The 12,746-nt window shown below is 45.5% G+C and overlaps 1 protein-coding gene across 3 annotated transcripts in view; it reads left to right on the top strand.

Moving 5' to 3' along the window:
* Positions 1–12,746, top strand: part of LOC137420664 (WD repeat-containing protein 7) — a 178,368-nt gene that overhangs the window by 44,624 nt on the left and 120,998 nt on the right. For all 3 annotated transcript variants that reach the window (XM_068105909.2, XM_068105910.2, XM_068105908.2), the window contains exons 17-18: positions 7,795–7,927; positions 8,124–8,188. In XM_068105909.2, the coding sequence (XP_067962010.2) occupies positions 7,795–7,927; positions 8,124–8,188 (198 nt within the window). The remainder of the gene's footprint in view (positions 1–7,794; positions 7,928–8,123; positions 8,189–12,746) is intronic.

Genomic DNA, 12,746 nt, shown 5'->3' with positions numbered 1-12,746 from the left:
CCATCAAAACTCAGCAGCCGGGCAAGCAGGAAATTCATTCGGGATGTCACTGGAAATGCAGCATTGACTTTGAAAGATATTCAAGGCTCCATGTCTGAGAAGGGGGTCATTGTTCATTAATCAACAAAATCCCGTTCCCTTCACAAAGCTGGCCTTGATGGGCATGTGGCAAGAAAGAAGCCATTACTGAAAAAGATTCATCTAAAAGCTCATATGGAGTTTGTGAAAAAGTATCTTGATGATACTGCCGGCATGTGGAGAAACGTTTTGTGGTCGGACGAGACAAAAATTGAACTTTGGTCTAAATTCAAAGTGTTACGTCTGACGCAAGCCGAACACTGCACATCACCCAGTCAGCATAATCCCTACTGTTGAGCATGGTGGTGGCAGCATCATGTTATGGGGCTGCTTTTCATCTGCAGGGATTGGCAAGATTGTCAAGATAGAAGGGACAATGGATGGTGCAGAGTACAGGAGAATCCTTGATGAAAACCTGCTCGAGTCCGCCATGAATCTGTAACTTTGTAGGAGATTCACATTTCAGCAGGACAATGATCCGAAGCACTAAGCTAAAGACACACTTGAGTGGCTGAATAAGAAGAAAATAAATGTTATTGGGTGGCCCGGTCAAAGTCCTGACTTGAACCCAATTGAACATTTATGACAAGACTTGAAGATTGCAGTTTAATGATTATCCCCATCAAACTTGGCAGAACTAGAGCAATTTTCACATGAGGAATGGGCAAATATTTTACCATCTCACTGTGCAAAGCTGGTAGAGACCTATACTACCCAAAAAGACTCGAAGTGGTCATTGCTGCAAAAGGTGCTTCCGCCAAGTAATGGCATAAGGGGCTGGATACTTTTCCAACCAGTGAATTTTGATTTGTACATGTTTTTGCAGGTATACCTGACATGTAACCTCCTTCAACTATAACAGTGTTTAGTTTGATCTCTCCCGTTATGAATAAAAAGTTTATTTGGAAAAATAGTTTCTACATAATTCGTAATTCATATAAATGTAGCATTATTGGTAGGGGGGGGGGGGGGGGGGTGAATACGCTTGCAGGCCAATGCACTTGTTGCAGATTGTTTTTTTTATTTTTTACTTTGGCTGCAGGGGTTATGCTTTCAACCCTGTTTGTCTGTCTGTTTGGTTGTCTGAGCAGGATATCTCAAATGGTTATGGTCATATACAGACTAAACTTGGTGGACAGGTTGGCTGTATGACAAGGACGAATTGATTTTTATGCCTCCACCCCTGAAGGTGGCCGGAGGCATTATGTTTTCGGGTTGTCTATCCGTCCGTATGGGCTAAACCTCGTTTTTCTCAGCAACCACATGTCCGATTGAGACGAAACTTTCAGGGTCGGAGTGATACCCATGCAGAATGTTTTTATGACAATTGTGATGTCATAGATCACGTGGTATGGCCCAGAACGTGGTTCCAGAATGTTGGATTAAATGCAAATAATTAAAAAATTATTTCTAGAAAACCGCTGAATGGAAAAAATAGAAACTTAGAACATTGTCAAGTACTTCCAATGGGGAACAAAAGCCTGAAAATGATGACATCATAGGTGAAGTGGTATACCAGCCAAAAATGTGTTAATGAAATTCCTTATCCTAAAAATCTGAAATTACATGCACATGATCTATGACATATTTGTATTGAAATATTAAATTTATGACATCATAGGTCACAAGGTTAGGCAGCCATATTGGATTCAACCTTAAACCCCGAGTCCGTTTCCGGTCTTGCTGGCGAGGGTTCGTTTATTCTCAGCTCTCCATGCTATCCATCGAAATCGAAGTTAAGTAATTGTTCCCATTTGTATTTTCGTTATAACTATTTATTTTATGGTGTATATATTGTCTCCCGACGAAGATTTTCGGTGCAAATCTTTCATACCTGTATTGAAAATCGTGTTAATTCGGGTCGTGTTTTGAGGCCTTGTAGTTGTACAGTGAACACTGTACAACCTTGAGGCTTTGTTTTTCTCTCAGCGGTCCGTGTTTTTGTGATCCAATAACTTTCGTTCTCTGTTTTCCCAATCTTTTCACCCCATAGCCCTCTTCCTTGTGTAAATCACAACTCAAAAAAATCCAAAAAAAAAACATTTCCTTCTCTGTTCTCATTCGTTTATTCATTCTTATTCGTTCGGTCGTTCGTTCTTCGACCACGTGTTTCTCCCCCATTTCCCCAGATAGATTGTCAAATTTCAACTCGTTATTTTATCGTCCATGCGTTATTGTTTTGATTATAGTTACTTTTGGTTTGAATTTCCTGTAACTTGTAATTATTTAATCGTGTTCTGCTCCTCGTGTGCGGCCTTGTAGTTGTACCCCCGTCGGTGTTTGTTATCTTAATCGTGTTTTGCTTGGCTCTTAGTTTTTTTCCCTTCTACCCCGAACATAATACTCTGTCTAACGTTCTAAATCCCCACCTCCCCCCCCCCCCCCCACCCCCAAAAACCAAACAAACAAAAAAAAAACTAAAAACATTTATTTTCCTTTCTCCACGTGTACTGTTGACTCATCCTGTATTTTCTGTCCAGGTGTGCTGTTCGCCCCGCCCCCATTAACTCCTTGCCATCCACCGTTTGCCCTTCACGTGACTCGTGGTGGTCCCTCTCGGCTCTCCCCCCGTTGGTATTTTTGTGCACATAAGATTGTTCACGGTTCTGTTTAAATATTATTTAAATATGTATAACCTTTCCCCTTCAGTGTTTTACTCAGTGGTATTTTACAACACGCTGTTTTTCTTCCTATTTAAAAGGCTTTTCTCAATTTCCTCTCCAACTCATTCCACCTCAAAAAAAAGAAATTCAATATCTTATACGTCTCCCTCACTACATGGTCTAAATTCACATTCATTCCATCCCTCCTCCATCATTCTGAACCGGATTGCTAACTTGAAAATCACAACAAACCCAATTTGTTTTCAATGTTCGTCTTTCATTAATCATCCACTTTCTAAACTCCCCTCTTGCCCCTCCCATCCAAATTCCTCCCCTTGCACCTACACTCCTAAACTCCCCCCTTGCCCCGCCACTCTTAAACTCCCCCCCTACCCCTCCACTCCTGAACTCCCCCCTTGCCCTTCCACTCCTGAACTCCCCCCTTGCCCTTCCCCTCCTAAACTCCCCCTCGCCCTTCCCCTCCTAAACTCCCCCCTCACTCCTCCCCTTCAAAACTCCCCCCCAACCCCTCCCATTCAAATCTCCCCCCATACCATTCCTCTCCAATTCTCCCTCCTCCCCCCTCCTCCTCAAAGCTGCCTCCTCCCCACTTCGTCTCCCTTCTATCTCATACCTCCACCCCCCCCAACCTTCTTCTTTCCTCTGCCCCCCCCCCCCCTCAAACAACCCCTCTCTGTGCCTCATCCCTTCACCTTCAAACCTTTCATCCTCCTCATCCTTCCCTTTCTTGGAACTCTTCTGCAATCGCTGACACACTAACAACTGCTCTCCCTACCTCCCCCTCTCATCCTTCATCTTACCCTACTCCTCCCCTCCCCTGTCCTGTACCCGATGCTCCCCCTCTCTCTTCATTAACGGTATGGACCTCAAACATCCGGGGCCTTCACTCAAACCTGACTGATCTCTCCATACAGGTTGCTTCTGAAAATCCAGACTTGATCTGCTTAACAGAGACTTTCCTCCTTCAAGATGTCTCTGATTCCTTAATATCTCTTCCTGGTTACTCCCTCCTCCGGTATGATAGACCTGAGCCTCGGCCTGGTGGTGGGGTGGCTATCTTTATCAAAAACTCTCTTCCTCACTCGCCTTGCACTGCCCTCTCTCCTCCTCACCCCCAGGAGTACCTCTGGCTACGGCTTCCTCTCCGCTCCCACCTTTTGTTCATATGTGTTCTGTACCGTCCCACAAACATTGATGACTCCATCTACATTTCACTGTCTGACAACATGGACCAACTTCTATCCACTCATCCCAACTCTCTCTTCCTCATATGTGGTGACCTCAATTGTCATCATGCCACCTGGTTGGGTGTGGGTTCCTCTCTCACCAGTCATGGCACCTCAGCAAAGGACTTCTGTGACTCACTGGGATTGACACAATCTGTCAATTTCCCGACCCGGATCTCAGCCAATGGAGTATCTTCTCTTCTAGACTTGGTTATGACTAACTTCCCTGCTAATGTCTGCTGCTCTTCTTCTGCTCCAATCGGTTCTTCTGATCATGTGCTTGTCAAAGTGGACATCTCTCTGGCCATTCTCAGAGAGCCTCCTCAGCGTCGACGAGTCTGGCATTTCACTCAGGCCGACTGGGACGGTCTTCAAGCAGCCATCAATCGTCTGGATTGGTCTCCCATCTCCACTGCCTCTGACATCAATTCTTCCTGGGAATTCTTCCAAAGCAAACTGATCTCTCTCATGCACAGATTTATCCCATCTCGCCTTCAGTTGTCTTACCCTTCCTCCCGTCCATGGTACACTGAATCTTGTGGTGAGGCTGTTGCCCTGAAACAACTTGCCTTTGCCTCTTGGAAGGCTAATCCAACTTAAGGAAATCTCAGTTCCTTCCACCAAGCTCGGAACAAGTGTGTGTCTACCCTCAGGAGTGCCAGGAAGCACTATCTCTCCTCACTCAAGAATGAACTCTCAAACCTGTCTCCTTCCTCCAAATCCTGGTGGCGTCTGGTCAAATCCGTTTCTGGTGTTTGTTCCCCCTCCATCCCCTCCCTTACCTCAAATGGCCACACAGTTGACATCGCACGTGACAAAGCCGAATACCTCAACTCTGTGTTTGCCTCAAAATCCTTAGTCCCAAACCCATCTCTCTCTGTTCCCACCTTTCCCAGTCGAACCAAACTGCTCCTGGACTCTGTGACCTTCTCTCCTGACAAGGTGGAGGAGTTTTTGTCAAACCTCAACTCTGATTCTGCAACTGGACCAGATGGCATCAGCCCACGGGTCCTAAAATCCTGCTCTGCCGCTCTATCTCACCCTCTCTCTGTTCTTTTCACCCTATCTTTTGCTCAAGGTCATCTGCCAGCATCCTGGAAATCAGCAAACATTACCGCTTCACACAAAAAAGGTGCAAAAACAGATCCTTGCAACTACAGACCAATCAGCCTGCTCCCAATTATCAGCAAAGTCATGGAATCCATCATTGCTTCGGATATGAAATCTTTCCTCTTCTCCAATGGCTTGATCTCTGATCATCAATTTGGTTTCAGACCAGGTCACTCTACTCTGGACATGCTGCTTCTGCTGTCTCAACAATGGATGGAGGTCCTCAATGCCAAACAGGAAATCAGAGCTGTCTCCCTTGACATATCACGTGCCTTCAATACGGTCTGGCACCCAGCTCTGCTCACCAAACTCTCCTCCTATGGTATCCATGGAAATCTCCATGCATGGCTTGCGGACTTCCTCTCTGGTCGTAGTCAACGTGTGGCCCTGAATGGATTTCTCTCATCTCCCCTTCCCGTTCAGGCTGGAGTTCCCCAAGGCAGTGTGCTGGGCCCTGTGCTTTTTCTGTTCTTTATCAATGATCTCTCCGACTCTCTGGAAAATCCTCTGTATCTCTTTGCTGATGACTCCACTCTCTGCCGCTCCATTCCTCTTCCCTCAGATCGGCAGTCTGCAGCCTCCTCACTCTCTGAAGACCTGGACAAAATCACAGACTGGTCAAACATGTGGAACATGTCTTTCAATCCTGACAAATCTCACACTCTTACTATGTCTCTCCGAAAAGATCGACTGGACAACCCTCCCATCTACTTTCTCAACAATCCTCTCCAAGAAGTTCTGTCGCTCAAGCTTTTGGGTCTCACCATCTGCCATGATCTTTCTTGGGAAAACCACATTTCCAAGCTGGCCTCCAAAGCCAGTCGCCGACTGGGCATCCTCCGTCGTGCGAAGTCCTTCCTAGGCACACCTGAGCTCCTCACCACATACAAGGCTTTCATCCGCAGCTCAATGGAATACTGTTCTCCCCTATGGGCTGGTGCTCCTGCCTCACACCTGGCTCGGCTTCACGCTGTTGAATCCAAAGCTTTCAGAATCATTGGAATCTCCCGCGATGAAGCTATCTCTGAGGGCCTTTCACTCACTCACCGCAGGCAGGTAGGTGGTCTTTCTGTCTTCTACCGACTCCTCTCCGGCCTTGCTCCCCCATCTCTCTCTGTGCTCTGTCCCCCAAATATTCCTACAGGTCGCACAAGATCTGCCAGCCACCCTCTGATGGTTAAACTGCCGAAATCTCGGCTCTCTGCTCACCTTCACTCTTTCATTCCTCTTTTCTCCCGCCTCTGGAACAAACTCCCACACTCACTTCAATCACACTCATCCCTCCAGGTCTTCAAAACAGCTGTTCACCACCATCTCTTATCTTCCCCCATCCAAAACCTTGATCTTTTCTACCCCCACTAATTCACCCCAGATCCACCTTGTTTGAAATTCCAACTTCTTTCCTGGAAGTCTTGGCAGTGTCCATATGTTTTATACCTCTCCCACCCCCCCCCCCCCTTCCCATGCCTCCCCCCCAAAGCCCTCTCCCTCCCACAGTTCTCTCGATGTCTCCATGTCTCTCGGTCCCTGCTCTCAAATGTTGTGTTTGTGTCCCTCCCCCTCTCTCCCCATCTTGTCTACCGCTCCCGATGTTATTTGTTTTGTGTGTCTGTTTGTCTTTCTGTGTGATTAATGTTCGCTCTTTCACGAGCCTCGATCTTGTATACAAAAAAAAAAAAAAAAAAAAAAAAAAAACCCTAAAAAAAAACATCTCCCAAACCACCAAATCGATTGACTCAAAACTTTACGTGTGTCATTGACTATGCATGGCGATTAAAAGATGACCACGAAAACGTCATTGGTTACATGGTGTGTCAGCCATATTGGATTGAAGGAAATATTAAATAATTATATCCCTGAAACCGCTTACCCTATTGATGAGAAATTTTAGAAATATCATCTAACACCACCACTGTTGCATGTAGTTTGAAAACGATGATGTCGTCAGTCACATGGTTTGGCAGCCATCCTGGATAGAAAAATGAACCTTATCCGATCAACATGAAACTTCGCAAACGTGATACCTATACATATGCAGAGTGTACATTTTAAGGTCATATGTCACGTGGTGTGGCAGCCATATTAGCTTGAAAGCCAATAATTAAAAAATTCCCTCCTCTGAAACCACTTCACCGATCAATGTGAAACCTGTCATGGCTGGTGAAAATGTGATGCTTGAAAACAGCTGAAGGGATTTAAATCGAACATGTTTATTTTCAAGACGGTTAACGAGGGCATCTACCCGTTGTGGGACTATGCGGAGGCATATTGGCGACACAGTCGCATTGCTCTAGTTTTAATTACTTCAGTGATTCTTCATTATTGAGAGATAGTGCTAAAAAGGATATATAACATGATATTTTTAAAAAGGTTGTGGACGAGTTATGACTAAACTTGGGGGATGAGGTGGGTATGTGACAAGACCAATCAGATTAGATTTTGGTTCAAGTCCAGATGCAGATCCGGCCTATCAGTGGGATACAAAACGTAAACTGTTCAGCCTGGTAGAGATATGTGCTCTACCGAGTGCCTTTTTATTATAACTGTTTTTTGTATGTAAACAAATTGTAGAAAGAAATAAGTTATATGAAAATTAGTGTATAATGTGGTAAATGTCATTAAATCTATGATATTTGCACACCATTTTGCAAATGACACTATTTTGGTCTTGACTTGCCACATGCCTCAGAAGATGAACATTTTATGCAGAGTATTTTGATTTATTACACTGATGGGTATGCTTGTGCCTCCACCAGTGAATAGCACACATGGCGTGTCACGCTCCGTTACTACTCAGCACCTTCTTTCATTCATTTCTCTTGCCAATACTCTCATGAGCATGACCGACGCCACATTTCTGCCGGAAAACAACAACCAAGACACATCCAGGTGCTAATATACTGTGGTGCTGAATATACCTGTGGGTTTACATGCCCCTCAGCTGGATACTCACAAACCTGAAATGTTATGTCCTGTGATTGGCATTAAAGCATAAAATATGGACAGATTGAACACTTTATGTTGTCTCATTGTTTGTGCATTACAAAAGCAGCACCAGCTGATTTGAGATAATGCCCTTGTGCAGGGCTCAGCAGATAGCTACTGGAGATGATCTCATCCTGAACTCTACTCAGAGACAGATGAAACAAGGTAACGCTGCACATGCAGTTTCTGTTTCGCTCTTATTGGTCCCCTACTGGTTTCACAGGAGGGGATTATAGGTTTGCTCTCCTGTCTGTCTGGCCATCCGCCTATCCCACCTGTGGTTTTCACACTTTTTTTCCCATACCCTAACATATTCAACTGAAACTTGGTACATGGCTTTATGATGATAACTTACTGATCAAGTTCAAGTGTTTCGTCAACATTTTTCAGAGTTATCCCCTTCTTGGACTTAGAACATATGTAGAATACAAAATGGATCATTACGTAAAAGAACACTAACAACAGTAGAAAGAGAGGGGGGACACACGAACGGGAGAGTTGAGCACAGTGAGTTGTTGAGCACAAAAACTTGGAGCACAGTGAGTTATATTGTACAAACCTGATGGTACCATCATAGGGAATATATATTGGTTGTACAATTGATTACTATTGTTGTTGTACTGTTATTCTTGTGTGATCTTAATACAATACTTGTTTGTTGGTAACAATTGGTGTGGTTTTACCATTGATCTTTGACATACAGAATAACACATTTTTCTGCCGTGACTCCTCTCGGGGCTCGGAGGTACACCATGACCAGGGGGTCGGGGAGGAGCACGTAACAGAAATTGGGGGCTCGTCCAAAATATTGGGAACTCGTCCAAAATTGGCCCAAATTGAAATTGGGGTCCTCGTCCGGGATTAAATTCCCTAACATGCGTCGGGGATAGAATTCCCTAAAGCCCCTGTCACACATAGGCGGATATTTTGGCGTCTACTGGCGACTGCCGGCGATCAAGATTTTTCGGCGACTACTGGCGATTTTGGGCGGTCAAATATGGTCAGGCGGCAGTATGGCGACTGCAGGCGGCCACATTGCGACTGCATTGCGACGAAGCACTGACCTCGCCCCGAGTGGGATGGCGACGGTTGAAGCTCGACGACGACTGCATTGCGGATGCACGGCGGCAGCGTGCGACAGTCTGGCGGCTAGATTACGACTGATGGCGGATCGCGGCGACTGCATTGGGCCCGGATGGCGGTTTATTCCGACGTCCGCAAGACTGCAATAAGACCGCCGGCGATTGGAGACGATTCACACAACGCTCTTTGCTCGTAGACAGGGTACAGTTTTGTGTATTTGAAGCTGTAGTCATCATGTCATCATGCTATTGGATACTTGTGCTGTGCTATTGGATACTTGTGCTATGAACATTGTGATTCATTTATTGGATACTTGTGCTATGAACAAATTTGTATTTAATATGAACAAATAAATTTGTTTGTATTAAATATAAATTTCAAAAATCACTGTTTCGTCCTCGCTACAGGCACTCATCAGACGGCTAAAGCTACCGTTAGTATTTCTATTTTGCATTTTTTTCTTTTTTTATCTTTATTTCTCTATTTTACATTTCACTTTATTCATTTCAATGATTTATGACATGAAGCATAAAGATGTTTGATGTACAATAAGAAAGTTAATAAAGATGTATCATTGTAATGTAATAATCAAACTTTTCTGCAGGGAGAGAGAATGGAAATAAAGTCCAACAAATTATTTCCACTGGTCCCAATTCCCATAAATAAAGTTTCCAAAGGACCAAAGTCCCAAAAATAAACTTCCCAAAAGTCCCAAGTCCAAACAATAAAACCATATCCTTGTCGGCACCACAGGACCTCACTCCACGGAGACCCTCACACCATCCTGTCTTGCCATGGAATGGAGCCGGCAGGGGAGTCCATCCAGGCAGGGGAGCTGGCTCCATCCTGGTGAAGTTCTTGTAGCCCTGCACGTCTTCGCCCCTGAGCTCTACCATGAGCTGCTCATACTGCCCTAGAGCTGGTCGTCGCAGGAGCCACGGCCTCACCCAATGTCTTCTCTCCCTCCGTTGTCCTCTTTCTTGATGCTGCTCCTCAGCGTGAGCCAGCAGTAGGTCATTCGCAGCAATATCTTGGTCCAGTGCTGCCAAGTCATTCAGAAGGACCAGCTTCATCCTATGTTCATCATCCATGATAGATGTTGGTAGAGAGACCCTTGGTAGACCTTGACCATAGAACATACTGCAGTGGGCTGAAATGTCCACCCCTATGTATACCTGGCCAGAAAATCGTGGTATGTCGTAATGCAGTCGCCAGGCAGTCGTATCTCTGTCGCCAATGGCCGTAACTCGGCCGCCACTAGTCCTACTGCTGTCGTCGTCAGTCTCCCATAGCCGCAGGGGAGACGTGACAGTTATTCTGTAGTCGATATGCAGCCACAACAGTGTCGGCCCGTAGTCGGGAAGATGCCGCAGGAAGGCCGTATGGCATTCGCATCTCTGCCGTGCTAGCTGGTGGGGCGATGCTGGGGCGATTGCGGAGGACTATGAGCGACTGGGTTGCGGCCGCTTTACGGTCTTATTACGGATACCGACGACAGCATGGCGGTTCCATCACGACAGCATGGCGGATTTTTTTTGAGAACGACTGAGTGCGCCGTTTTTAAACATTTAAAAAAATATTTGGCCCCTTTGCGGCTCTTGCCGACTGCAGCAGACCTGGGGAGGATAACCACGACTACAGAAGGCCATCCATTACGGTTTCATTGCGATTGTCGGTGGGTGGCGGCGATTTTTTCAGTCGCCAATAGTCGCCGACAAATCCGCCTATGTGTGACAGGGGCTTAACATTCCCAAAATTCCCAAATTTGGAATTTTTCTAACATTCCCAAATTTTTCAAAAAATTGGAAAAAAATTTGGGTGAAGGTTAACAGGTGTTACTGATAGTCACCATGGTGTATGATGCAGAAAAGTTTGTGGCGTCCCCTAATGCGGCACAGTTCCTCACGTTAAAAAGATCGGAACTCTTGATATTGGCCAGACATTTTAACTTGGAGGTCCGAGTTAATATGAAGAAAGCAGAGATGCAGACATTGGTGGTAGAATCTCTGGTGGGAAAAGGAACATGGACAGAAGTAGCCTTGGATTGTTTACCCGAGGAAAAAGAAAATGTGGAGCTCCGGAAAATGGAGATGCAACTGCAGAGCCAGGAAAGGTTAAAAGCAGAGGAAAGGAGAGCTGAAAGGGAACTCGAGGAAAGAAGAGTAGAACAGGAACGAGAACGCGAGGAGAGAAGAACCGAAGAAAGGAGAGCTGAAGAAGAAAGAAGAGCAAAGGAAAGAGCAGAGGAAAGGAGAGCCGAAGGAGTTAAAGGAACGTGACATGGAGTATCAGAAGGAAGTTAAACTCAAGGAGCTGGAATTAATGGGAGAACGGAGAGAAGTCGTATCCTTGCCGGCTAGTTCGACAACTAGTCAGAACACTTGGGATGTTGGGAGGCATGTGAGGCTGGTTCCACCCTTCAATGAAAAGGAGGTAGCCAAGTTTTTTTTACACTTTGAGAAAGTGGCTCAAATGCTAAAATGGCCTGTGGGGTCCTGGACTATGTTAGTGCAAAGTGTTCTGGTGGGTAAAGCTCAAGATATCTATTCGGCTTTACCGATTGACCAATGTGCAGATTATGAGATAGTGAAGAAAACCATTCTCAAAGCCTATGAATTGGTCCCTGAAGCTTACCGGCAAAAATTCCGGAATGCCAGGAAGAGGGAGAGTGAGACCCATGTGGAGTTTGCCAGAATGAAGGAAACCATGTTTGATCGGTGGTGTGATTCGAAGGGGATTGGGAAAGACTTCAAACTGTTGCGACAATTGATCTTGGTGGAGGAATTCAAACAGTGTGTCCACGCGGACATTAAAGTACATCTGGAGGAAAAGAAGGTACCAGAGTTGTATGAGGCAGCAACCGTGGCAGATGACTATGCCTTGACACACAGGATGGGGTTCCACAAACCTAACTTCCCACCTAGAGTTAGCCAGGGGAGTTATGGTAAATCCGGTGCGGAGAACAAATATTCATGGAGGCGGCCTAGAGATGACTATGAGGACAAATCTGATATCGCGACTTTTAGGGATCAGAAGACTACAGTTCCAAGACAGACTTATCTTCCGGGGGCCCTGAGGCAGACCTCGAGTTTTTCCTCCGGGCCTACTTGCGCTTTTTGCAAGAAACCTGGACATTTGATGCCCCAATGTTATGCCCTGAAAAGGAAAAATCAGGAGCGGAGTCAGACTGGTACAACTCCGAATGCATTGGCAAATGCGAGAAATCGTCCTTGGAGGACAGCGCCTTGTGAAGGTTCCCATGCCAAAGTTACGGCATCACAGAACGACCTTGTTCAAGAGGGTTACAAACCTTTTATTTCAGAGGGGTTTGTGTCACTGGATGGAGACTTGACTAACCAGAGACCTGTTAGGGTATTGAGGGACACAGGAGCACATCAATCTTTGATGCTTGAAGGCATTTTGCTATTGTCAGAGAAGACGGCAACTGGTGTTAGTGTTCTTTTACAGGGGGTTGGTGGCTATGTTAAAGCTCCACTTCATGTCATCCATTTAAAGTCTGATTTGGTGTCAGGACCTGTCACCATAGGTTTACAAGCCACTCTTCCTGGAGAGGGAATCTCTTGTTATCGGGAATGATTTGGCCGGTGGTCAAGTTTCTGGTAACCCGATGTTTGTTGAA

Source organism: Myxine glutinosa, chromosome 2 (assembly GCF_964187855.1).
Source record: "Myxine glutinosa chromosome 2, kmMyxGlut1.1, whole genome shotgun sequence".
NCBI lineage: Eukaryota > Metazoa > Chordata > Myxini > Myxiniformes > Myxinidae > Myxine > Myxine glutinosa.
This window is presented reverse-complemented; position numbering and strand designations above follow the sequence as displayed.